Source organism: Gallinula chloropus, assembly GCF_964237585.1.
Source record: "Gallinula chloropus genome assembly, chromosome: 8".
Taxonomy (NCBI): Eukaryota; Metazoa; Chordata; class Aves; order Gruiformes; family Rallidae; genus Gallinula; species Gallinula chloropus.
In genome coordinates, this window is record NC_140093.1 from 19970468 (window position 1) to 19997890 (window position 27423).

The following is a 27423-nucleotide window of genomic DNA, read 5'->3' on the forward strand; positions in this document are numbered from 1 at the left end:
AAAAGTTACGTAGACCTCAAAATCCTTGGACTAAAGCTTGGCTTCAAGCTCCTTTTCAGTGTTCAACAGAAGTGTGTTTATGTGCAGAAAATTCTGTGCCTAGTGATGTTTGCTATCACACTCTGTTGTTTTGAGAATATGAATTGCCAACGTGACCTCTAACAGAATAATGGCTGCTTGGGCATGGTGTTTTCTGTCACAGATTGTAAAATGTCCTGTTCATCGTGCCAGTGGAAATGTGAGTGGTTAAGTCATCTACTAACTGAAGTAGTTGGACTCTGCTTACATGACTTTACCTTCCCTAGTCTGGCTTCTTCAGTTCTATGTTTTTTTTAGTGACAAAGTTTTTCTGAAACACTGTACCAAACACTAATTACTAAACAGATTCTTTGGAATGCAACTAACAAACAAGAACTCATGATTAAAGACTGATGAGCTTTGTGCAGCAGCACCATCTTGGAAAACAATACTAATTCCAAACTTACTATTTTCCTGTTTCAGGCATCATGATTTGGACAAATGGGACAAGTCTCAATACCAGATTTCTTATGTGGCTTCTTCTCTTGTATATGTTCATCAGGAAGGTAATGCCTGAAGATAACATTATTACAACCAAGAAAGGCAGAGTCAGAGGGACTAACCTACAGGTACTGGGGGGAACTGTGACAGCCTTCCTTGGAATACCTTATGGACAGCCACCCATTGGTAGACTGAGATTTCAAAAACCAGAACCTCGTGAGAAGTGGTCAGATATTTGGGATGCCACAAAACACGCAAACTCTTGCTACCAGCTTCTAGATACAACTTACCCAGGATTTCCTGGATCAGAGATGTGGAATCCAAAAACTAATCTGAGTGAAGACTGCTTATACCTTAATGTATGGATTCCTTCTCCCAAACCCAAGAATGCAACGGTCATGGTGTGGATATACGGTGGTGGCTTTGAATCTGGGTCAACTTCCCTACCAGTCTATGACGGCAAGTTTCTGGCCAGGGTAGAAAGAGTCATTGTAGTTTCTATGAACTACAGGACTGGTGCATTAGGATTTTTGGCTTTGCCAGGGAACCAGGAAGCTCCTGGAAATGCAGGTTTATTTGATCAAAGATTGGCGCTTCAGTGGGTCCAGGAGAACATAGCAGCGTTTGGAGGCAATCCAAAAAGTGTGACTATATTTGGAGAGAGCGCTGGCTCGGCTTCTGTCAGCTACCATATACTTTCTCCTAAAAGCCATCCTTTATTCACAAGAGCCATCATGCAAAGTGGATCTGCAAATGCTCCTTGGGCTGCAATAACAGCATCTGAAGCCAGGAACAGAACGGTGGCTTTAGCTAAACTGCTCCAGTGTCCCATCAGCAATGAGACAGAGCTAATTCTCTGCCTCCAAGACAAGGATCCAAAGGATATACTAGAGAATGAAATTTTTGTTGTAACATATGACTCTCTTTTAAAAATCTATTTTTGTCCAACTGTGGATGGTGATTTTCTCTCGGACATGCCAGAAGTGTTGATTGAGAATGGCCTTTTCAAACAAACACAGATCTTAGTCGGTGTTAATAAAGATGAAGGAACAGCATTTCTAGCATATGGAGTCCCTGGCTTCAGCAAGGATAGTGATGGCTTGATCAATAAAACAGAATTTGAGACAGCTTTAACTGTGTCCTTCCCAGAAGCAAGCCAACTTGCAATAGAATCAATCATTTTTCAGTACACAGACCTGGAAAATGAGCAAAAGCCAGAATATTACCGTGATGCCATGGATGATGTTATTGGTGACTACAATATAATCTGTCCTGCAGTGGAATTCACCAAAAAATTTGCGCAAGGACACAACGCTTTCTTTTATTTCTTTGAACATCGATCCTCAAAGCTCCCTTGGCCAGAGTGGATGGGAGTAATGCATGGATATGAGATTGAGTTTGTGTTTGGATTGCCCCTAGAAAGAAGGGTGAATTACACTAAAGCTGAAGAAATCTTAAGCAGGTCCATGTTGAGATACTGGGCAACTTTTGCGAAAACTGGGTAAGTTTACTGTGGAAATTAGTTTGATTGGTCAGATGCTGCTTATTTTACAGGTAGAAAAACCCTAACTCTGTTTTTAAGCCCTAAATAGTTTTTGGAGGTTTTTTCCAATGATGATTTGAAGCCTGATAAGACTGTTGAGGAAGGATTAATTGTTCAGCTATCCAGAATTTCTGGTTTGGTTTTAATAAAAGCACCATCTTAGCAGAAGAAACTCTTGACGCACAGTTCATTGTGCTGGATGATCTTGAGAAAACAACGTGCAGCCACCCATAAAAAACACAACATGTTTTACCATGGCAGCGGTTGACACAAAGGAAGGTTTCAAGTTTCAGAAACAAAATCTTTCCAATTCAGGGAAAGACTTCCAACAGTGGAAGTAGGAGCAAAAAAGCCAATGTCCTTTATGATGTAATTTGCTCAGAACATGCAGGTGTATAATATGGAGGGATATTAAGTTCACATGATGAAGCGATTGGAATTGCAGGATGCTCTTTTCTGAAAGCCTATCTTCCCATGTGTGCTGTAAGTATAATCCTGGGCTTCACTGAACCCGATGACAAATCACTTGCTATTTCCATTAGACTCATCTTTAAGTGAAATATGTCCTAGCCTGTGTAAGAAGCAAATAAGCATATTTCATTTGGATGTTTGAAATGGATTAAATACAACCCTTCATCCAGTCTATTTAGCTGGAGTCCAAGAGAAGTGAGACAGCCCTCCCTCTGCATGGCAGGGTTGTGCAATATTCAGTTCGAAAAGAAAACATCTCAGTGCTGTAAGAAAAACTGCCTCTACCACAGTCATATAAGATTAGTCTCAGAGCTGCAAACCTGATGGGATGGGGAGGCATCTTGTCTTCTCAGAAGCCCAGTTTTTTCTCTCTCCTGTGAAAATTATACATATATATCTGTACCTGTGAAAACATACTGTCAAACATTTAATTCTCACAGTAAAAATGTTTAAATAACTTAAATTTAAAAATCCTGAATTAATTTTACTTCCATGGTGGACTTTATGTTCAGTTTGTGAAGGGTATGTAGATTTGTAAAGACTGAAATTGACTTTGGAAAAGGCTTTAACTATTTTTCTCAATGGATTACAAATGAGAGGAGACCACTGTGCTCATTCAGTCCATATAACCTTGCACATAACACAAAACACAGGTGGGACTTAAACATTTCCAGTGATGAAAAGTCCAGAACTAATGTTGGTAGGTTGTTCTACAGCTTAATAACACACCAGTTATGGTTATAAAAGGAAGTTTTATGGTTTACCTATTCCACTTCTTCATTTATAGATGCTATGTTTTGTTTGACAACTTCTAAGCTTTACATTATGATTTGTGTTCCACACAGAGATAATTCTAGGCTCTATTCTAATAACCTTAATCCTTTCCTTTTTTCTAAACAAAACAGGTTATACTCTTGAGACTTTCTATACAATGCATTTTGTCAAGTCTTTAAATAGTAACTATACATCTTTAAAACTGTGATCCCCCAACACCTTGTTGGTACTAAATACTGTTGTCCCCAAAGTCCCAGTGATGGCTGTTACCCATTCCCTCTAGTTCAACCCCAACTCCCCCTGTTTATCCACCCAAGGGAAGTTCTACTTTCCATGCCCATGGGGTTATTGTGTGTGCCTGCCACGCGCAGTGTCTCCGATCCCCCTGTCCCCTCCACTGCAGCAGCACAGCAACACGAGCCTTGCATAGTCCCTTTGCTTACAGCTTATTTTATATGCATCCTTTTTCTGAGAGAGATTTGCTTATCAATAGGTGTGATTAATTGTCTGCCTTGATACTCAGGAATATTAATTACATTAACAAGTTCTACCTCTTTATATGTTGAAGCTGATGATATTTTTTTGCCGTGAGAGGAGAGCATATTAAAACTCAGAAGATGACTATACAGATAGATACACTCATCAAACACATAATGGTTTAATACAGGCTTTATTCTTGTGAAATTTAATCTAGAATTTGATTTATGAGCTCTTCCTGCTTCCCTCTTTACTGGGAGCCTGATGACTCCACTCGATATGTATTTGGTGTGAAAGACCACAGCACTAAGAAAAGAATTCAGCAGGGTTGTACCTTCTGGAATTGAGCTCTCCAGTTGATTTATCAATGCCAAAAATGCATCTGATAGATCCCCATGACAAAGTCTGCACAATGAGGTTAGGCAGAGATTGGTAACAATTCCTGCATCATGCTATGACATGGAGAGAAGACTCCTTATTACACACTGCAGCTTTACAACCTGCCCTACAGGAGTTGGCAATAAGGATCTTATACCAGAAATAACTGATCTTTCCATTAAACAGAACTATTTCTTAGTAGTAAAAGCAAAATTTGGGTGTGTATTAGATTTTTCAGAATAAAAATTACTTTTTAATTAACTATTTTTTTCTTCTGGATTGCATATATATTTATGTATTACAAGTATTTCACATCTATATAAATATATAAAATATTAAAATGTATTATACATTATATAAAATATATTTTCATATAAAATATAATATATATTATTTTAGCATAAACATGCAATGTTTATATCTATAAAATATGTATATGTATCTATAAAAATATGTATACAGATACTTACATGTTTTTACAAATATATATTTCTCTACTTACCTATGTAGAGAAATATATATATATATATGCATATATAAAAGCTCAATTAGCTGCAGTGCAAAATAGAGGACACTACTGTCCCTGTCACAGTTGCTAGCTAAAATTAGACAACGTAAGGTACATTCAGGTTTAAGTTTATAGAAGACTGTCCTGTCATCTAGCCTGATTATCATTTGCCCTATAATTAGATTAGCCCACAGCTAGAATTTCAAGTGGTTTCCACAGCAAACAGCAAATAATCCCTCCCTCTGCTTCCAGCACAAGTATTGAAAGCATCACTATTTGGGCTGACAATACTTTCAGGCGATTTATGTACCAATAAAAGATCAGATCAGTACTAACCCACTGCATGATACATTCCACATTGCCCTAAATGCAGACCCCTTAGGCTCTATAACACATTATTCATAGTATAGAATGAGTGAGGAAATAATAAAAGTTGATAATAATTCCAAAAGTAATAGCTGATCCTTGTTTTACTGGCACTTCTACTCGCACGGTAAACATTGATAAAGAACTGCGGAAGCCCCATTTGACATAATGGTTATAGTAAATTCTGACATGATCAAAGGGCGAAAAGCTGAGGGGAAAATTACTGTACCATTGATGTCTCCAGTAGATGAGGAGAAAAATCAAGTAAAAGATGAAAATCAGAAATATTGTACAGCACAATTTTTAGCGAGGGCGTTTGACCTAATATTCTAATGTGCAGAAGTACAAAAGCACAAGGGAGGGAAGAGCAGCCTGCAGTGGAAAGGAGATAAGGTAGGAGCAACAAAAGCTGAAAGAAATAGGTTTGTTCCTGATGCTTTCTGGTTGGGAGGCAGCAAGAGGTGGCTCGGCCACACTGCGTGGGGAGCTGCGTGCTCCACGTCACCACTGGCATCGCAGCCCGGGGCTCGGTGTTTCTCAGGAGGGGTCTTCAAACGCATACTTTGACCTTACTGCTCTCTGGTTTTCATTCTCACATGAGCACGAGGAATAAAAATAATGATATGAAAAGCCAGAGGTCCAGATGCTCAGCAGGAGCATTTGCTGTTTCTCAGAAATTCCCAATGTCATGTAAGAATGAAATAAAAATATGCTAAAGAGAAAAAACAGAGAAGTGAATCCTTCAAAGGTGCCAAGAGTGGATATGGAATTCTTTATTCCTATCTTCCTCAATAAACAGAAGGAGACTGTCAACTAGCCCAAGAGTTTCCCATCCACCACCACCTCTGTCAGCAGCCTATGCAGTTTCCCAAGTCTCTAGGCACTTCTTACTAATAGATAAAAATATTTTCTGGTTTTGAATGTGAATGGGAAGTGGGTAAGGTAGATGATGCTGTAGGAGACAGAAACAGACACTGTTGTTATCCACCAATACCTCTTCAGTAGTCAAGGGTATAGTGTCATTTATAGGAATCTACCGTGTAGGTAGATGGTCTGTAACTTCTGTGGAGACCTTGCTGAAATAGTCATCTTTGACAATAAGCCAAAGCTTTTCGGTCATGCGATTCCCTGCAGATTCATTAGCCAGAACAGGACTCGGTCACTTGGGAACCCCTGGGAACTATGGGTACCCTAACTACTTCTGTTATTGCACAAGGGCACAGGCTGCTAATCACTGCCTGCAGTATTTACCCATTATATAGTGTCACTTCATATCACATAGAGAAGAATGAAAAAAAATAACATTTGTATCTTCCAGTGGTGTCTTCACTTTAAAATTGGATTCAATGTACTGGAGGAGAAATATGCTGTAGGAATGTCCTGACTGAGCAGTGCGAGGTCAGTCTTGAGGTGGAGGCTGATGTCCATTAAGATGTGGAGATAGGTAGCTATTACTAAACTGCCAATAAATTCCTGGGATTGGAAGACAAAAGCATCCAAGAGCAGCAATTCCTTTTCCATCACTTGAACACTTTTGCTGTTTCACTATCACTTCAATTTTTAATGACTGAACTTTTGGTCTCAGGTAAGGTTGACCACGTATCCCAGCTGTTCCTAGTGCTATTAGCATCATTTCACAAAATACTTTTATTTTTTTTCTTGCACATATTTGAGCCTTGCAAGAACTACAGTTTCATCACATCCTCAAAATCTCTGTTTCACCAGAGAGGAAAGGAAGAGGGTTATTACTGGTCTTGTCTGAATACATCAAGTATAATAAAATATTTGAGTTATAGGAAAGAACGGATTCCAAAAATCAATGTTCTTGATTTACTCTTTGATTTAAAATTCCTCCATTTACTCTGACCTAGGGTCTCCTCAGCTGATGATTGTATCCAAGAACATTGGCAGTTGAATATCAATCATTAGGCTTAAAATAATTTGATAAAATTCCAGATGTCATCAAAATTAGACAGGTAATGGGATGTGGCCAGTTGTACTCAGCAGGAAACCATAGTGTGGTATCATAGGGGAGGGGCTGGATCAGGCTCAGCAGGCTTATGTTTGTGTGCAAGTAAAGTTAATTTTAACCCTATTTGGTTAGTTTTCAGCGACCTTTCTCATGAATGCTTTCCAGCATGCTTTTTAAAATGACATCCAATTCAAATTTCTCTTTTTTAAAGACTTTTAAAATTCATTTCCCTGCTGCACTTTTGTTATTCTTCAGAAAGCTTTTGAAAGCAAGCAAGTGACACTAACAGGTACTATCAATCATACGCAGCAGAACGCTCTGCTAACTCCAGCAAGAGGAAGTTTTATTTATCATGAAAAAATATATGGCATCCCAAATCAGTGGTTGCTAGGTTATTCCTTCTGCGTTACTTTATTCATTAGATTTGGTAACTGTATTCTTTAGACATGAGTGACGTAAAGTGACAAGGAGACAGACAAATCAGATGAGATGAAAACTCAAATAAGAATGTAGCGGAACATACAAAGATAATATTTTTAAGGCTTTGTGAAAAATGTTTTGGATAAAAGGAAACTGGCAAAACTTGTCTCGCTGCCAGTTTTACAACTGCTGAAACAAATCTTTGCAGCTTTTTCTATAAAGTGAAGCCTTTGAAATATTTCCTCCTATGTTTTAGGGGAATTTGTGAGGCTTTGATTGTCCCACTAAAGCTCTGAAGCACTTTGCCTGGTTATTATTGCCTTTCCCTGATGTTCCACTGGTAGACATGTAATAAATTTCACTGCTTTTGTTACCAACTTATCACAACATGTTTATAGAGAGTAGTTTCAGAACAGTGAGAACAAAACCAACAGCCTCATATAGAGTCCAGACAGCAGGTTGAACTGGGGACCTATATACTCTATGTATGGAAGGGAACGAGGGTACACAGTGAAAAGGAAAATAAAAAAGCTCCAGCTACTTTTAATTTTCTAATACTTCAGAAACTAAGAAGTTTTATGTACCACTCAACCATCTCATGGTAAGAAATGTACTACGGGTTGTATGTCTTGCTGAGGTTAGCCCATGTTCACAGGGACAGAGGTGGCAGAAGCAGGTGCCTGGGTTTGGGCAGAGACCTGGTGCTGGCCCCCACAGGGACTTCAGATGCACTGGAGCTGTACTCAGTGGGACTAAGAGGGGACTTTCTCTGAGGCTGCTGCTGCTTATGGCATCTCATGTTTATCTAGAAGTCATTTGTCATCTTAGCTAGTGATTTGACTGGATCAGGTCAAGAATCCAGAGGACTTCTGGGGGTGAGGTGAAAAACCAAAGGAGTATACATGAGGCAGGAGAGAGGTTTCTAAAAATACAGAGATATACAGAAAGGAAAGTCTTCCTCTGTTAGGGAAAAGCAAAGCTTTAATAGTCTAATTGGTCCAGCGGAAGGTGGCCCATGACAAGGGGGTGGAACTAGGTGAACTTAAAAGTCCCTTCCAACCCAAACTAGTCTGAGGTTCTGATTTTGACCCAAAAGACCATATTCATTCTCAGCCTCACTCTCTTTCACTAGAATCACCTCTGAGCCATGAAAAAACAATTGTGGAATTCATAGTCATGAACAAACAAAAGGTTAAATTTTAGGACACTTACTCCTATTTCTCCACCTTCACTTTTGGATTTTGGGTTCTTACAAGTGACTCATCATTTTTCCAGGGTCCGTTCTTATTGTTATATTCAGAAGCAGTAATGGAAACATCTTTTTAGCAATCTATTTGGAAATAGTGCATCATGGAAAAAATCAGTAACCAGAGACTCACATTTGGCAGTCATCTCTCTCTTCCTGGCTTGCAAGCTGACAAGCTGTCATTGAATTTCAAAATTGAAACCAGTAGCACTCGATTCAGTCATCTTTTGAAAATAGGTCGGAGATACAAATGGTTTAGATTGGCTTAATGTTATTACAAATATTGCAAAATTACAAGAAGATGTCTTGTTACTTTCCCTATGTGAGGCAAAAGCAATTCCGTCCATACAGATTTTGTTCTCCACAACAGATGAGTCAAACTATTATTTTCAAACATGAGATGAGAACGTTTATTAAGGAAATATCCAAATATTGACTGCGACATGAAACCGAAACTGTAATGCAGAGGTTTGCCTTGAATGTAACAGAGGTGATGCTTTATGGGAAAGGGTAAGCTCTAATGCAATCAGTCGAGGAATCAAACCCACCAGTAATAATGCACAGTCCTTGGACTGAACAGGATGACCTCCCCATGTCTGCTGTCAGGAGAAGGAATGATAAAGCAGGTCTCTTTGAGGTGGTTTTTTGTAGAGCTACGCTGTCTTTGGCTGACCAGATATCTTGGACGTGACTTTTCCTGTTCTGTTGTACTGGGAACAGTTACCTGCTGTGCCCAGAACCAGGCAGAGAGCCTGTACAGGTTCCATAGGCTGACATAAAATTATGGCATGATTTCTCCCTTAAATTTGGGAGTGGGTAGAAAAAGCCTGGATGGAAACAATTTAGCTTTTGATGGAAAGTAGATGAAAAAGGAAGATGGGAAAACAAGAGAGGGAAGCGCTAATTGTTGCAAGAGGCTAGGTGGAGAAGAAAAGATTTTAAAAAGGGAGAAAGAACAAAAAGAAAGATGGAAAGGTAAAACATGAGAATTACTGGTGAAAGGATTTGTGAACTGTGAAGTAAATGCAGGCGTGAACTTATTATGAGATATGTGTAAGGCAGGTTCATGTATAAAAGCAATACACTTCAGAGATAATCTAGGTTTAGGGATTACTTTCCCTATATCATAACTTTTACAGGCGTGTACACACGAGTGCAAAAGTCACTGTGAAATTCTAATTAGTGTTCACCCACCGTTAATCCTCTTTTTAGGGCCACTCTTCTTCCATGCTGCTTTTTCTGCAGCTTAGCCCTTGTTTCATCATCAAGAGACAGAAATTGAAGTTTAAAAGGTCTGCAAACCCCATTTTTCCAGGTGGTTCTGGAACACTAATCTGAGGTCCTACTGAGAAATTCCACCTGAAGAATGGAAACCTTTCGGTACACATTTTAATTTACTCCCTAACACAAGAGATTGACTTGTTTCAGGGAAGTGGCAAAGGGGAGAAGAGAGGAAATGAGGAGCAGAAGAGGTTACCTAACACCATATTCTTGAAGGTAGCTCAATATGGTGTTTAATTTTTTTTCAATCAGCTGCAAGAGCAGTCAGCTGGGGGTAAATGTAGTTAGCAATTCGCTCATGGGATTTGTGAGATTCTGTCCCTACAAATCTAGAAGCTTCATAAGTAGTAATCAGGCATTTCACGCTTACAGTTAGTGATGTTACACAATTATATGCTGGCGCAGATGTAAAATTAAAAGCTGCCACCGTCTGCTTTCCCAGACATCTCTGGCCACCATCTGTGTTCTCTACCTTTCCTTGAGGGAACATAAGACAACTTCTTAATTTCATACAATACGAACTCTAAAGAGTGTAGCCTCAAATTTACACCAGAGAGATACTTCTTCTACCAGAGCTGCTGTTCAAACACTGTGATTTTTAGTTTAGCTGACGAAGTTTTAAATATCTGCCTCTCATCGCTGTTGTTCACCATGGTGTTCTCAAGGAGTAGCCTCCAAGTGAATATCTTATATAACTGGAAATGCTTAGAGATTTAAGCAGTTGTATTTTCCTAGCTATGAATTAGTCTGCATGCTAAAAGTCCACCTGATTTTGAAAGAGAAGCACTTTGAAGAGGCTCAGATATCCTCCCTTCTTTACATAGTATTTCTTCCTGAGACTGTGCCTTCCATGACCCTCAGTCCAAATGTTTATCTCCCTCTTGATGTCTGCATGTAGTTCAAATCAGATTCACACTGTGTTATAAAGCTGGGACATAATTCAAATGTGTTTGAGAAAGATACACAATCTCTATTTGTAGATGTCAAACCTACAATGAATTTATAACAGAGATAACAAAAGAAAACTTAATCATATTTTTTTAAATATCTTGTTTTGGGGGGGGTTATGAACACTGTAGCTTCTTATTTACATTTCTCATCATGAAAAATCAGTGGTTCTGCTTCAGATGGGGCAATAACACACACACACACGCTACTGAAAGATACCTAATAGTTTCATTTATAAGACTGCTCAATTTGGCCAAGATTACATGGTAGCTGAAGTTTGTGACTTATGCTCTTCCTACCACTTACAGAAATAAAGCTTTGGCAATAGCAGAAGATATCAAGAAAACGCTGCTATGATGAAGTCCATCAGGACACAATGAATCTAGATGATTTTGTTTGGTGCAGGGCTACATGGGCCATCCATCTTGCAAAGAAATCATGATTAGGGCAATTACAATTGAAAACAAATCTCAAATATTATATCCTAGTATAGTATCCACTACACAGTCGGTATTGAAAATTTGGTCTCTAGAGATAAGGAAAGCATTAGACCCATTTATCTAACAATTTCTGAGTGTCTGAGATGAACTATTAAAGGGAAAGCAAGCAAGAGATGGAAACAGCAATCATATACATATGAGTACAGTATTTACTCTTTCTCGCAACCAACTGGGCTGAAAAATTTTACCAAAGCCACTGGGAATTTAAACCACAGTATTAATAGTTCCATGGCAGTAAAAACATTTTTCTCTCCCTTTACACAGCCTCTTTAGGTTTGTCCCAGGGAGCAATTCTGGTTAAAACACTATGTAAGTTAATGTTTTTCCAGGTCATGAGAAGGAGAAGTGAGGTTGCAAAGGAGACAAGCCAGTTGCAGAGGATGAATAAAAGGGCAAGTGCCATGTGCCTTCCTCTCTACTTACTTTCTATGGAAGTTATTTCCTCCTCAGTTCTCAATAGGTTCACCACCTTCTTCCATTAGCTTGGTAATAATGAAGCTTCCATAAGTTTCAGAAGGTTAAGCACCTTCTTCGATTTCCAAATAACCCTCTTCAACCTCTACAAGTAACACTAAAAACTATAGTTTCATCTGATTTCTTGTTGCACCCAAGAGCGTAAAAAAATAACAGCTTTGAAAAGAGGTCCTTGAAAGCTGAAATTGATACCGTATGAAAGGGCATAAGGATCTTAAAAAATACTTTATAGGAACACCAAAAAAAAAAAAGGCAAAAAAATTTTCTATTGAATAGAGAAGGACTAAGCCATAGTGTTGCTTCTCTTGCAAAAAAGCTACAGGTATTTCTCCAGCTGGGACCTGATCCAAAGCTCTTGAAGTCAATCAATTTGCTCCTTTTGTTTTAACTTGGAACAGCCCCTAAATAGTAAGTTGATTCATCTCAAAAAGTGCTGGGCTGGTCTTTAAACACCATGGCAATTGATGCCTCAAGATGCAAGGCATGTTAAGCAGAAGGAATAAGATAGGTTTGAAACTTCTTTACTGCTTTATCCCAATACATAATCTAAATGTGTAAACAACTACAGTTATATGGAGTAGGTTATATTGGACATCAAATTCAGCTTAGCATGACTGAGCATCACACAGTGATAAGCACTTCTTAAAACAAGACAGGATAAAACATGGCTTTGGTGGTTTAACATTATCTCCACATTAACATCAAAATTTCATCCATTTTCCTGAACTCAATTTAACATCAGATCTTTTGTCTTCTGGAAGTCATACCATTAGGTTGTAGACAATTTTTTATTTGGGTTAGTTTTGATTTTTGGTTTTGGGGCCAGGAAGTTATGTTTTGGTTGGGGTTGTTTTCCCCCCTCTTGCCAATCACTCTTCTTATTAGGGCAGCCTCCAGCATTGCAGGCTTTTTCCATTTCCAGAGCTTGCTTTCTTTTCTTTGGCCAGAAATAATGCTCTGTGATGAGAAAACTGTGACACTCAGCATGGTCTTGATCTCTTTACACTTTCTTCAAAACTGTGCAGAATGTGCATGGATTTAGGATGCAACATCAGAGATATTGTGGGATCAAGGGTGTCCGGGCTTTGGGACTGTAGGATAGACTCACTGGGAGGAGACACAGGTCTGATAATCCTCATTCAGAGAGACTCAGAGGATACAGGCACAATTTAAATCAACCTGGATCTTCATTATTAATTAGAGCTAAATCTAGAGAAAGGTCTGGCCATGTTTAAATTTACCAGTTGCTCAGGAAAGGACATTCTAACTCACTTTCAAGCTTCTAGTGCTGGTGACTCTTAGACAGAAGGGTGGGAGTGCTGTTCCAGACCTTGCATGATAATCACATCTCATCATATGATATAACCATAGTGGACTTTGGGGCAGGGACTCCTGAAATAGCAGCAAGCTTTGCTGATGCTTTCACAGTGGAGGAGACCTACGTGCAGGAGTGCCAGCATGGGCTTGGAGGTTAGAAATACACAGCCAGGGTCTGAGGGGCTCATTAGCTCTGGCTCGGCTGACCCAGCTCGTTGTTACTCCTGATACCAGAGCAGACTCCAAGGCAGGAGCCAGGGATTTGAGGCACTGAGCTCCTAAATGCATTGCAAGCATGCCTAAAGAGCTAAGGCAGAACATCCTGGATCGAAATTTCTCAAATGCTTTATTATTTATGGCCAATACCTTAAGACTTACCTCGTCAATCCCTTATATATAGCAGGAACTCAGAAACTAGTACCAAGACACGCATGAGCAAGAATCTTTTCCACTTGATGGGAGAGAGGCTGTTTTGAGCAGAACACAATAAGACTAAAAAAGGAGCAATGGCTTGTTGCTTCATTTCCTGAAACTGATATCGGTTATAGCTACACATGCCACGATAATTTATAGTTTAAGACATTTAAACACACAACTGCTGTCACCAAGCTGGAATCTGGAAGGAATATCCTGAGCTTTATTTAGGCTGTGAAGGTGTAAGAAAGCCTAGCTGCAAAGGTCCTTCTCCGATTTCTGTCAGTTAAGTAGTATGCCAGCTGGATCCTGCAGGTTTCTTCAGGGATCAGCAGAAGAAATAATATTTACCTACGATATAACTTGTAAAGCAGTTTCCTTTGCTGGGACTCAGAGGCACTTCGTAGTCACTAGATTATGAAGTCCTGTATGTGAACTGTGGGTGAGAGCTGAGCACAACAGAACTCAGCAAACTTCCCATAAACAGCTGCCTAGGAAAAGTGATTTGAAGGACTCAAATCTGCCACCTCCCTCAGTCACGGAGTCCTTTCACTCAGTGCAGTGGGAATCCCAGTAAGGCTTAAATGTCACAGAAACAGAACCAATGATTTTTGCATTATTAAGGAACAGGTAGATGAGAAAAGCTATGAGACTCGCAAGAGTGCTAGCAAGAATTAAACTGTAATAAGCAAACCAATGTTTTTAAATTGTTATTTTTATTTCCTAAATTCCCCAGTCCTTCACAGCGCCACAGGAGCATAGGCCTGACACCTTGAGAATGCTGATGCCAGGAGGCTGCAAGGAAGCTTAGTGCATGAAGCAGATGATCAGGGATGCTCTCCAATCACCCAGAGCTGCGCAGGCTGACAGCACCTCTGTCTGAGTTGTCACCTTTCAGTAGGGTAGTTTTTACAGCTTGGTTATTACAAATGGCAATAATCTATTCAACTGCTAGATTAGATAGCTGCTGTCTTTCCCATTAATCTGAGAGGATAAAGACCTCAACAGAATATTTTAAAATAAAATATTAAGCGTGGCAGTGCATTTGTGCAGAGGGCCCATAAGTCCAGTCAATAGGATGACTATTGATTAGCTGATATTAAGGAATACTCTGAAGAGCTTTCTCAAAAACTAGCAAGGTAGCTTGTTCTGCAGTATCATGTATAAAGAGCCCCAACTGGTAGCAGTAGGGCCATCAAAGGCAGGGTATATAGTATATGTGTATATAGGTAGTATGGTATATGTGTATGTAGGTAGTATATGTATTTGTGAAGCAATGGCATGTCAGCTTCCCAATTCACTTATTTTGGAGGGGTACTTCCTCTTGTTTGTTGTTGTAAATGGGCTGATTCATAAGCTTTGGATAATAGGCAGGAAGTGTCCCTGCCATCTAAGCTTTGCTTTTGTAGTTCCTAACAACACAAAACAAAGTGTGCAATCTAATGTAAAATATTTTGGCATAATGTGAAGATTTTATTCTGGTAGTCCACCAAGTCATTTTTGTAGGTGTTAGACTGTTAGGTGACTTGGGAAAAATGTTCTGGATAACTGAATTAAAAAAAAAAATACAACTAAGAATAAATTTATTATACACAATGATACATAGGTGGCACAGTTGATGGTGATATTGCATCAGATACAACCTACATATTCACTCATTGAGAGCCTTTTAGATTTATACAGGCCTCAGCCTCTGATGGGAAAACTTATGCAGTAAGTAGACCCTCCGGGAATGTTTTTAGAGATAAAAATTCTTTGGGGTTTGTTTGTTTGGAGTTTTTTTAAAGGTGTTAGTAATATTTCTTCTTTCTTTCCCTTGTGAACTTTTCTAAGGAAACTTTCCAGAACAGGTTCATTTTCTTTGTTCCAGTAGCTAGGACTGCTCCTCAGGTTAAGGACTTTGAATTTTCAACCTCACAGTCCTCTCTGGTGTCTACTTAACACCGAGTCATCTGAAACAAATAGCCTGCTATGAAGAAACCAACATTAAGCCAAATTGTTTAAGGTTTTGAGAAAATTCAACCAGTAGTTAACAGCAAAATCTGCTCCTCTTCTTAATAAGACTGGGCTGAAAAGTACCTATTAAGCTCCCAGTCGTGCCATCCAAGCAAAGCCTTACACAAACACGTACAGTTGCTACACCATCACCCCACTGGGGACTACAGCACCGCCCAAAAATGATATTAACCTGGCAGTTGGTGCCTTGCAATGAGAAAATGAATGTAGGTATAAATATCATGTGTCATGGCCTTTAGAAATTATGTGAGACATCTGGATGAGTTTGCCTGACTAATGCTGCAAATGCTTCCCACCCCTCCACAGCGAGCCATGCTCCAGAGGGCTGAGGCAGCACGGGCATGTCTGGTGCTCCTCATCAGTGCTCCTGTTAATTAGGAGTGGCCTTCTGTCCAAGTGAAAAAGAAGGAAAGCAACCCAGAGTGAGGTGGTGGGAAGAGAAGGTTTAATCATTTGGACTGGATAGATAAGCATATTTTGATTGGGGAGGGCAGTGTCAGTATGATTGGTGATTTTCCTGCTGACACAACTGCTAATACAGAAATTGTAAAACTAAGATAAGTTTGTAAGATCCAAATCTCGTGGCCTTTTCTCAAAGCATATGATCTCTGTTATCGAGTCCTCTGAAGTCAACATGATGTCTCATTGATTGAGGCATCAGCAGGAGGGACTCGGGCGTCAGCTGTACTATGGAAGGAGGCACAAAAGGCTGGCATAGCCTCTCCTTTGGGGAACAAAGAGTTGGAGACCAGGGGTTTGATGGGTGCCCATCACAGGAGGATGTTATCTAGTGCCCTTTACCATCCTATCATTTCTAAATGCACCAGTCACTTCCCTGCGGCAAGCGGGCATGTTTGCTTGTGGCACAGGGACAGCTTGGTCAATGGCAGTGGTTGTTAGCCTGACATCTTTGTTTCTGTTGTAAACCACATAACTGCTTCCAACCCCTTACTCACCAAGACTAACTGTTGATACCATAGTCCACTTGTTGCCTCCTCATCTCTTTGCTCATTTTTCCTGAATCTTGGATTTCTCTGCCCTGTGCTATCTTACTCCCTTTCGCTTGGCAGAAGATGCATATAGGAGACACCGCCACCAAAACTCAACTAAGCCATGGAAAAAGGGGTTACTTATGCACTTCTACAAGCACATTCTTAATTACATTCATCCCTATCAGGTTTTATACCTGTGCAGGACTGCTGTGCTGCTGGTAGCCTTTCCACGGCTGCTCTGAAGCTGCCTTGGGTACCACTGCATGAGCTTCAGCAGCTCCCTCCCTCACAGAGCCATCCCTCACTCCCAAAGCTACCCCGGCGTGAAGCATTTACAGCGTGCTTCTTATTTGCTGCTGAGCTGACTATTTCCATAATTCTTAAAGGCTTTGTAATGCAACTGTAGGAAATGTGCAAGAGAGGGGGGGTTATTGCTGTCGCATTCGCTCTAAGGCTGTTCCCTCTCCCCCTTATCTCGTGCCCATGGCAACATGCTGTAAAATGCCATCCCATGAAAAACAGCTGATTGCCAGTACTGCCTGACAGCTCCAAGGAATCATGAAAGCCAATAAAACATTGCTCATGCTCACTCTCTCCTCCTTTTAAACCAGCTGTTTAAAAGAAAAAAGGAGCCAACCTGAAAATGAGCATCAGCAGTGAAGCCAATAAAAGTCACACCTAGGAGGAACCGATCTCCATCTGATTTCAATTCTCACTGCACAGGCTGCAGCAGCATTATCATAACTTCTCATTAATCTCAGTGGGCAACCCTTTCAGCTAACGAGACCCACGCCAGCAGCATGCCTGCCTGCCCTTAACCCGCAGGAAGCACCGAGGAGGAAATTGCCTGGTGGCATACACTGTGTCCGTGGCTGGTGGGGCTGCTGCTACTTCCTGCTGCTGAGGCCACCTTCCCACCGCTACATGCAACTGGGAGGGGGGAATGGGAAATCCTCTATGGGATGAGCCGTCGGCAAACGAGCTTGCTGAGCTCTTCTGGGAGCAGGTCAGAGGGAAGCGAGATGCAAGTGAAGAGGCAATTAAGACCAATAACACACTGCTCAGGTGAAATTAGTGTATGCTTCCTCTCAGGGAGCAGTATCTCCACTAACAGCTTCAGCCAGGCAGAACAGATATTTGTCTGTCTGGAGGAAGGGGCTACCGGGGACTGGAGGTAAAATTGTGTTTCAGCCTCTGAATCTCAGTGAGTTTGGGTTCGTATAATTCGTCTGTGTTAGACAGCTAAAATGATGTGGGGTTTGTTTTTCTTTTTCTCTGGAGAAACACACAACTTGGTAACCTGATCCATTTACAAACATAGCAGCTAAATAAGAACACGGTGAAAGCTTGGGACAATCTAAGCTGGTGTGTGCTACAGGGAGTGTTCACAACACCCATTAGGAAGGTAAATGATGCCTAAAACTGTTTAAGAGACTTATCAGAGGATTTTTTCTTTTTTCTTTTTTTTTTTGTGGGCTATACTGAAATACAACCAAAAGACCCTCTCTGTTAAATGCTGATGGTGCAGCAGAATGAAAACTATTCAAAGTTCACTCACAAAAATAAAGTATTTTACTGGTACTTTATATCATGAAAGATTACAAAAAAAATGATGGATGATAAATTATATTGTTATGTGCATGATGAACTATCTGTAAAAGCAATGCTGTGTAACAATTAATAAATATGCTGTGAGCTATTACTGCATTTCAGGCTGTATTGATCATATTAATGAGAATGCTAATGTATGTGTGTTACGATTAACAGAACATTGGTTCAGGTTGTTGCCTTTTCCATCTGAGCCAAATTAACTTTCTAAAGTTGTTGAAGATGAACATTAAATAAAAAAAAACTTTCAGTGAATAAGCTCCTCTCAAACTCTCTTCACTCCCACGTCAAATCTAGCATATTCACTATAAACAAGTTTTGATAATTAAATATTATTGGCAGTTGTGGATATAAAATACCCAAAGGGGGAACAATCCCATCTTTGTAACAGTGAGTAAAACCAAGTATCTTCCACTGAGCACAAGACTCATGAGAAACCCTGAGGGCACATGCATGAAGGTACAACATGAGGGCAGCCTTACTGGAGACTGAACCTAAAAAGATGCTCTATTTTTTGAATTAATGAGAAAATAAGTTTGGTTGCCTTAAAGATATATCTTAATGCAACAATTAGCTATAAACAGGCTGCTCTACCACTACCAGAAAGTGGAGTCCAGCCTGCAACATCAGAGTATAGGGAATGTATGGAGGGAGCAGGGAGGTGTTTAGAAAAAAAAGATTAAATAATGAAACAAACTCTGTTTACAGCCAAGTTTAAACAGAGGTGAGGCTTTTTATTTGTTGGTTTGCTTTTTTGTTTGTTTTTTTTCCTCTCTTGTATTTCTTTTCTGTGAGCAATTAAAATAATTGCATTTCTTAATTGCCATAAGGCTTGCTCCTGCAAACACTAAAAAGTATGTAGGAAAGGAGCTATCTGCTTTCTAAAACATTCAGTGAAACAGCTTATATTTTCTCCAAACATAATTAAGGTCTTTCAAGACCAGAGTTTATAGATAGGCAAAGATGTCTAAGAAAGGTGATTAGTGTTTCCAAGGTAGATGCACAACTTAGAGGTTTTGTAAGCTTTATTTCAGTAGAAACAAGTTCCCATAATCTATTACCAAAGATTGTCCATCCAAATATAGATGGACAGAGACAAGGCTGTGCAGTGCACTTGATTCCTTTCTGTTCAGTAAGGATATTCTCACAAAACTTAATTTTCCATTTGAATATTATTAAACTTTGAGTTTGGTGCAGAGAACAGGGAATTTTTCAGATTATTCTGGTCACTGCAGTTCTCATCATGAAGTTATTAGCAAGAAGGAACGAGCAGTAATTGTGCTAGAACAATGAGGTTATAGTCATAACTTGTTCTTACCAGTTAAAAATTACACTCCCGTTACCCCTCTGTTTTGCTGTGACTAGGAGCTACTTTTTAACTTGGGAAATTTTCAATAATGAAGCTAAGAAGGAAATTACTGGACATTTCTTGGAACACTTAGCTGCCTAGAAGTGTGGAGAGAATAATCAGCAGGTCCATGTATTTCAAAATGCTGTGTTCTTCTGATAGTTCCTTCAATCATTTTTTAGTAAAATACATCTGTAGCCATTGTGTCATTCCCCCCCACCTGTAAATTATAATGTGGAGTGTCATGATTTATTTCATAGCATAAAAGCTGTTAAATGAATACTGACAGCACCATTAGCGTTCTGATCTTGAACTGAAGTGCAAGTCAGCTCTGCTTAAGTCATCATTCTCGTGAGCCACAAATAAATGTGCAGTTAAAAAGGGTGCCATAGGTTAATCAGAGCTGAACTAGTAAAGAAAAATTAGTAAAGAAGTGAGCAATTCAGGAAATCTCTACTCTAACATCGTTTCCAATGCCAAAGACTGCAGAACATTAAAACATGAACCGAAGACTTGATTCATTCTGAGTAAACTAAGATATATTGATATTATTTCAGCAGCTGAATCTTGTGCTTTGACTGCTCCCACCTACACCCAGTAACTTTTTATACAAACTTAAACCAATTATTTTCTCCCTAGTCATATAGATAAAAATACAATATATTGTCCTTTTTGGAGGGGAAAAGTTAGATGCCTGGCCCTAGAACCTTATGAATTGTGTTGTATTATAAATATTTATCACAACTATTTTAATACTAACAGCTGTGATCCTTTAATGAGCAGAGACTGTTTTATAAAGGGCCAAGCAGTCTGTTCCTCTTCCCTGGTTTCCAAAAGAAAGATTGCTCATGTTTGGCACTCCACTGATGGGGCTCATCATACTTTAAGGAGGAACACTTCCTTCTTAACAAGACACTATTGTTTCCTCTCTCAGTATAGTTCTCACCCAAAGTTTAGACATTATTTGTACCTTTACTTGTATATTTATCTGAGTTTAGTCCAATCTTTTGTTTCAAACTAATACACTCAACTTTCTACTGGTTGGTTTGTTTTTAAGTCATCTGTAAAAATTTACGGCTTCAGTGAGAATCTCCAAATTCAACAAGTCTAGTTCTTATGTAATTGTTTAACTATTTGCCCTTGGGAATAACACAGAACAATCAAGAAGTGGAATATAAATAATTATATTTGTTTTCTAAATGAAGTTAAATTTACCTTCCTTTCCCCCCCACCCTGTTGCTTACAAGAATATACTTCAGTAATTCCAAACTAACATATTTAAGCTGAAAGAACTGTTGAATAATAATTTTCAAAATGCTTTATTGATGTGCAAAGGTAATTTCTCATTCCAAAGTAACTGTTTCCTTTCTCATTTAGATCTCCAAATGGGACCCTGATTAATGGAACAAGATGGCCAGTCTTCACCAGTACTGAACAAAAATATTTGACATTAAACACCGACACTTCAGAGATACTGACGAAGTTACGTGCTGAGCACTGTCGATTCTGGAAATATTTTTTCCCCAAAGTTCTGGAAATGACGGGTAAAAATACTTTTGTGTGACTTGTATACAAGGACTATTTGCTTGATATTAACATAATACTTTAGTTCAAGTCTTTACATTCCTACTTGTAACTGATGACAAGCAAAAGACTTCAGGATTTGCCTATGCAAAATTGAACTGATTTGTGTCTGTTTATGTTTATGACATGTCACTACCTAGAAAAATATAATGGGTTGTTTGAAACTCTAAATTCATAGAATCATAGAATGGTCTGGGTTGGAAGGGACCCCAAGGATCAGACAGTTCCAACCTCCTGCCACAGGCAGGGCCACCAACATCTAGGCCTCAGTTGAACACAGGGAACTCAAATTTTTCTTTAGGAGCCCGACTGTTTTTGCAAAACCTGCCAAACAGACCGAGCCTCTGTGCTTCTGGACTTCAAAATTAATCGGTTTTATAAGGTAATTTTGCAGCTCTGGAACTGCGTTCTGCACTTTGACTGGGGGAAAAGAAAAAAAAACCCCACCTTGTTTCAAAACTAAGATACATTTTTTAAATGTTAATTAGTAATTTGCAAGAATTTTGTGAGCTTTGATTTGAATGTTAGTTTTAATCATCTGTGCACCATTACATATTTTTCTTTCTGAAATAATTTTTTCCCATCTCGTTTGAGTCCATAACTGTACTATGGCTCAAGTTTTATCTCCTCTCAACTCAATAGAATGCCAAATTATGGATGTATTTTAAGGAAGTTTCTTAAATTCTGACAAGCCCTGTACAATGAGCCAGGAGAACTGAACTGTTTTCTATGTTTCTTTAACCTGGCTGTGAACCCCCATCAAGTAGCGTGCATCTTACAAACAGACTATGTGAAACCCAAACCTGGCACCTGGATCCTAATGTAGAAATACAAGACCATTGCCAAGAAGTAGTGCTGCTTTGCCATGTACCTACATCTATCAGTCCTTGAAATATTGAAATAGAAACGCTGCTTTTCTATTTATGTTCACTATACAATCTTATACACATCCAACAAAGAAATCTTTAAGATTTTGCTTAGAAACATGATATAATACTTTATATTGCAATAATTCTCTTCACTGAAATATTATTTTGCATTTCCTATCTCCTTTTATGCCCAAAGGACAGTGCATGCCATAAATACACGTATTCCCTCAATTTCTGAGGGTCTAGCTTTTCTATTACTTCTTCCATTGAAATATTCTTAGAAAAAGAAGATTGCTTTAACATGGTATGATATAAAATGACAGAGAACAAGAAGTAAGGAAATTTTATGTTATCATTATTGCAAGGTATAGTTCAAGCAGGGTTCAGGTAGAACAAGTAGAATTATATGAGGTAGAACCTGAAAAGGACAATCAAACCAACTTATTTTGCTAGGAATTGCAAGGGGATTTCTGCTTGTGCCAAGAGGTCAGAATTTGACATGGATGTACTTGGTAATGAACCAGTTGTTTAGTTACTGATCCACTCCTAGCACAAGTCTTGCAATCCCCTCGAGGCTTTCTCTGTATGTAACGGCCAGCTCCAAATATGTTCAGCATCTGAACAAACCTGTTCCCATGACAGTCTGGGTAAGAATAGTTCCTCGAGGCAGTTAAGTATACGAAAGAGGAAAATATTTAGTCCCTGCCACCTTTATGGTTAGATATTTTCTATTTTCCTCACCAACCAAATTACATATATTTCAAAAAAAATAGTCATGGCTACGGATTGAGAAATCTAATAAGAAAAAAAAAAAAGCAGCAAGCAGCATGTGCTAACACAGCAGTAACAATCATATATAAAATACCAGCCTTTATATCTCTGGAGCACTTAATATTTTTTCAGAGGATTTATCAATGTTTTCTCCTTCAATATATAAAAGTGTAATTGAAGAAATGAGTCAAAACTTGTAGTTTTGTGTCCAGCTTGATAACAATCCCTAGACAGATTAACTGGACCTAGACTTGCCTTTTGTGGGCTCTCAATTCCAACTAGAGGCAATTTCTACACAGATTTGAACTCTATTACAAAGGCACCGAGAACACCTTCTGCTCCCACTCACCCCAAGACAAGGTGGAAGCAGTCAACATTTGGTATGTCATTTGAGGGTGTGAGCACTGGGACAACCACCAGAACTTTTTCTGATGACTACTTCAAAAGGAAACACACCGGAGGGACAGTAAACACCAGGTGACTCAAGTAGCTTTTAGAGCAATTACACATTAATTGTAATAGCATCTATGTTAGACTACCTCCTTAACACAATCTTTAATGCATCTAGAGCCCTAGCAATTTATAAATGCCCGTTTCCTCTTGATTATAGAAAGCTGCAGGCAGCCAAGGTTTCCAGTTATTGTTCAGTTATTACTTTAGTGTGTGAAATGCATATAATATATATTTTTTCTATTTTATTTAATATTGCTGAATCGTATATCATCCATAGATAAATCAAAGTAGGTAATATAAATACATTGTATTTTCAAACAACTCTAAAAAATTTTGACTGTGGAGGCAGAGAAAAGTTCTACTTCTTCACCAGTAACAAAAATTATTTGTTACAGTCCGCCAAAAAGTATCTGGATTCTATAGGGTTAAATACTCAGCATAGAAAGAATATTAAAAATGTTAATAACTAGAAAATTCACCAGAAGAATTAGTTTTGAATTTCCAGAGGTCGATGCCACACTCATTACATGTACAGAGAGGTGAACTAGTGAGAAATAACACCCCCGTCTACTGCCCCTACCGACAAAGGAAAATTGTACTCAGTGCACCTAAGGTACATAGCTTATTGCTCATAACAACTTGATCTCTTTTTAAATCCAGTACCTTGCATCTCAGGTCATAGGACAGAGAGTAGCCCTTATAATATTTCATCTCCCAGAGCTCTATTGTCTTTAAGAAAAAAAAAAAAAACTTTTAAAAACTCAAGTCCTTAAAAATACATATGAGAACAAATATACTGTTGTGGTTAAGAAAGAACTGATATGTAGAGTGTGTTATTAAAGGACACTGAATAGAGATACTGATGTATAGATGCTATTTGTTTTCTCCTTTCTGAAAAATCCCTGTAGAAACTGTCACCATGAGAATCTACAGCATAGATGATTCACTTGTAGATAAATGCTACAGATTTAAGAAGTTTACAGGTACCTGCATTTATGAACTGTTGAGGACCAAAAAAAAATAATTCTAACTTGTTTTCTCCTATTAATTACACTGTATCTTAACAGCTATACAGCCTTTGTCCCAATCTCAATGTTAATACACGATATATTCAAGATTAGCACTTTATTGGCACATCTAGCAGTTCAACAAATGATGGTGCAGAGATTTAACTGCTATAATGCCATCTATAGTTTTATATAAATTTAGCTTTGCTATAATGCCATTAGAGGAAGGGCTGTATACCTGTGTGAAAAGAAAAGAAATGCCAGCTGTCTGCACTGACACAGCTGAAGAATCAAAAAAAAAAAACCAAACCCAAACCCCAAAACCTCAACCTCTCCTTTTTCTGCTCTGTTAAACTGGGACCTTTCTGAGCATGATTCATCACCTGCTGAAATCTCCTCTTTTCTCCTTGTAAACTTCACTGGGCTTTGCATTAGGCTAATTGATATCACTATAAAGTTTGGCATTGCCTAAACGACTGCATATAGCAAAATAACCTCACTGTATTATTAGCTGACTTCCAGAGTACTGCAGCACATTGTGGAAACCCTGTGCTCTGAGCTGTAATTATCGGTCAAGTTGAATTCTCTAATTTTCTCTTTTTTTTTTCCTGCCTTGAAGCTGTCAGCTCATCTAAGTCATGGGTGGTTGCTTCAAAGAGATTGATGATGTTGGTGATAATGGGATGCATTGACTTGTGACTTCAATTTGGATCTTATCACTGCAAAAAGCAAACAAATGGGAATCCAAGTTCTTATTTCAGTGTTTTCCTTCCTCCTTTTGTCTTTTAGATTCATAATGGTGGCTAGCCTGAATTTCTCATTGTCTGCTTTCTCTAGCTGTATCACTTCTTCACCGTGATCTTTAAGAAGCACTGAAATGCCTCGTTAATTTATACTCTAGAACAGTGACTTTTAATTGAAGATGTGTATGTAGCATAAGTATTCTTGTTTCTAAAAATCTTTGGCCAGACTTCAAACACATCTAAACTTGAATAATTAAAGAAGGAACAGGGTTTTTTAATCCATAAATGGAGGCTTTGCCTGGGTGAATAAAGCTGGATACCCATAATCAAGAACAAGACAAGAAATACAGTTGAGGAGTTTTTCTCCAAATGCTACCAGTACAGGTTAATATGTTAAATATCAAATCTTTTTGATGTATGTGCAAAGTTTGGTCTTAATCCAAGGCCCCAGCTAGAACTTTAAATAATGAAATATGCAAAGACATGTTCATAGAGTCATGTCTTCTCCCCACAGTCACATTGGCATAGCTTAGTAATCAAAACGTGGTTCTGTTGTTACCAGCATTTACAAATCCTCTTTGAGTTAGTGACAATTGTGGCCTGCAGAAAAAAAAAACCTGAGGGTGAAGAGTATAGTTTTGGGGCGTATTTTTAAATATTTCTTCCTACATTTGTTCTTCACAATTTCCTCCTGACTACAAGCAGAAGTATAGAACCTCCCCAAAGAAAAAGTATCTTGGTTTTATTTCTGGTCTCACTGAAACCAAGAAGTAATGTAAACCTCATTTCAAAGTCTCATTAAATTGCCATCTGGATTTCCAGACCAAAAAGGTTTGGAAATATTGAGCTAAACTGCAGATAAGCAACCAAATTACTGGATGCTTCTCCAAACTAAATCTCTGAATCTGTTAACTCTCTTTTCCAGAATATTTGCTCTACTGATGTGTAAAACACAAAAGTATTTCATTTTCACATAACCAGTTAAACTTGCAGCGCTGGCAGATCATAAAAAAGGGGAAAACTGTGTATTTATGGAAGGAAAGGGCCTATGCTCTACTGCAACAGAAGAACATAAAGTCAAAAGAGCATAAAGAAACCATGGAACTGTTATCTCATGAATACAATTACCAATTTTTTTTGGAAGCTAGATATGTCAATATGGGACACTGAGATAATTAGGTCCAGAATGAATACAGGCATCCTTAGACCATAAATGGTTTCTAAACTTTAAGAAAAAGTCTACAACTGATCCAAAATAATAAGCCACAGTATGTGATACAGCCTGCATACATTATCTTTAGTTTAGCTGTTGCATGGGCTGTTCTGGCATGTATCCCCAGTGTTAATTACCTTTTAGGACAGGAGGAAAAGACCCCTTTCCATATAATACTCTGGGAACCTTGTAAAATTATATATTTTTATTACACTTCTTATCCTCACCCTCTGCTCTGATACCCATAACAAATTTGGCAATAAATATTGCCTTGGGACAGGGGATTAGTCAGCAAATTCTTTACACACTAGAATGAAAGAGAAAGAGAAGGCAGTTCCGTGTTGACATAGAGCACATTTTACAGTATCCTTCTCCAAAGCTGTGCCCCTGACACATTAAACTTATGCATTTATTCCATGGCAGGGTGAAATCCTGGCCATCCATTGAAACACCTAATGGCAGTCCTGCTGCTGTGATTTACCCGTATCTTTGCAAGTACCAATCTCAATCTGCATGTCATAGTCTTTAGACTAAGTAGGTTTTGCTGTACAACAATCCAAAGTAATATTTTAAAGATTTTTAAAAATAAAATAAAAAACACTGTGGGTTTAAAATTATTAATTTCATGAATAGAAGTATTACCCAAAAGCAAAAAACCCATACATAACTATATTTATTACTCTGGGCTGTGGCCAAGTGATAACTTCGCTGTCCTTTCTTCCCAATGTAAAGATTTATTCACTGAATTTTCAGTCACTCCAGGTTTGAGAAAAGAGAGGCAGAGGACCATCCTTTAATATATTTAGAGAAAATGATACCGATAATCAAAATTATTTTTAATTAACATATAAAGAGATTCAAATTTAGATTAATGTAACCCATTTCATGTTTTACAGGAAATATTGATGAAGCAGAACGAGAGTGGAAAGCAGGATTCCATCGCTGGAACAATTACATGTCAGACTGGAAAAATCAATTTAATGATTATACTAGCAAGAAGGAGAGATGTGCAGGGTCTAATTAATATGTTTACCCCTTCCACTATGTCCATATTACTGTTCATCAGGCAAATACACAGGTAGCTTTCTAAGACATCTAGCATTAAATATGTTATGCGGATTAATAAAAATGTTATGGATGTAATTTTGATTCCCCAGATCTTTCATTTATATTTTACCTCATACCTCAATAAACAATATAAGGCATCTGTA

At 38.5% G+C, this 27423-nt stretch overlaps 1 protein-coding gene across 1 annotated transcript; it reads left to right on the forward strand.

Moving 5' to 3' along the window:
- Positions 1-506: 506 nt before the first annotated feature.
- BCHE (butyrylcholinesterase) lies at positions 507-27423 on the forward strand (the record flags this gene model as incomplete). Its single annotated transcript, XM_084267391.1, has 3 exons — positions 507-2020; positions 20950-21116; positions 27109-27423. 3 exons carry the CDS (start codon positions 507-509, stop codon positions 27234-27236), a joined length of 1809 nt encoding a protein of 602 aa, XP_084123517.1. The 3' UTR covers positions 27237-27423.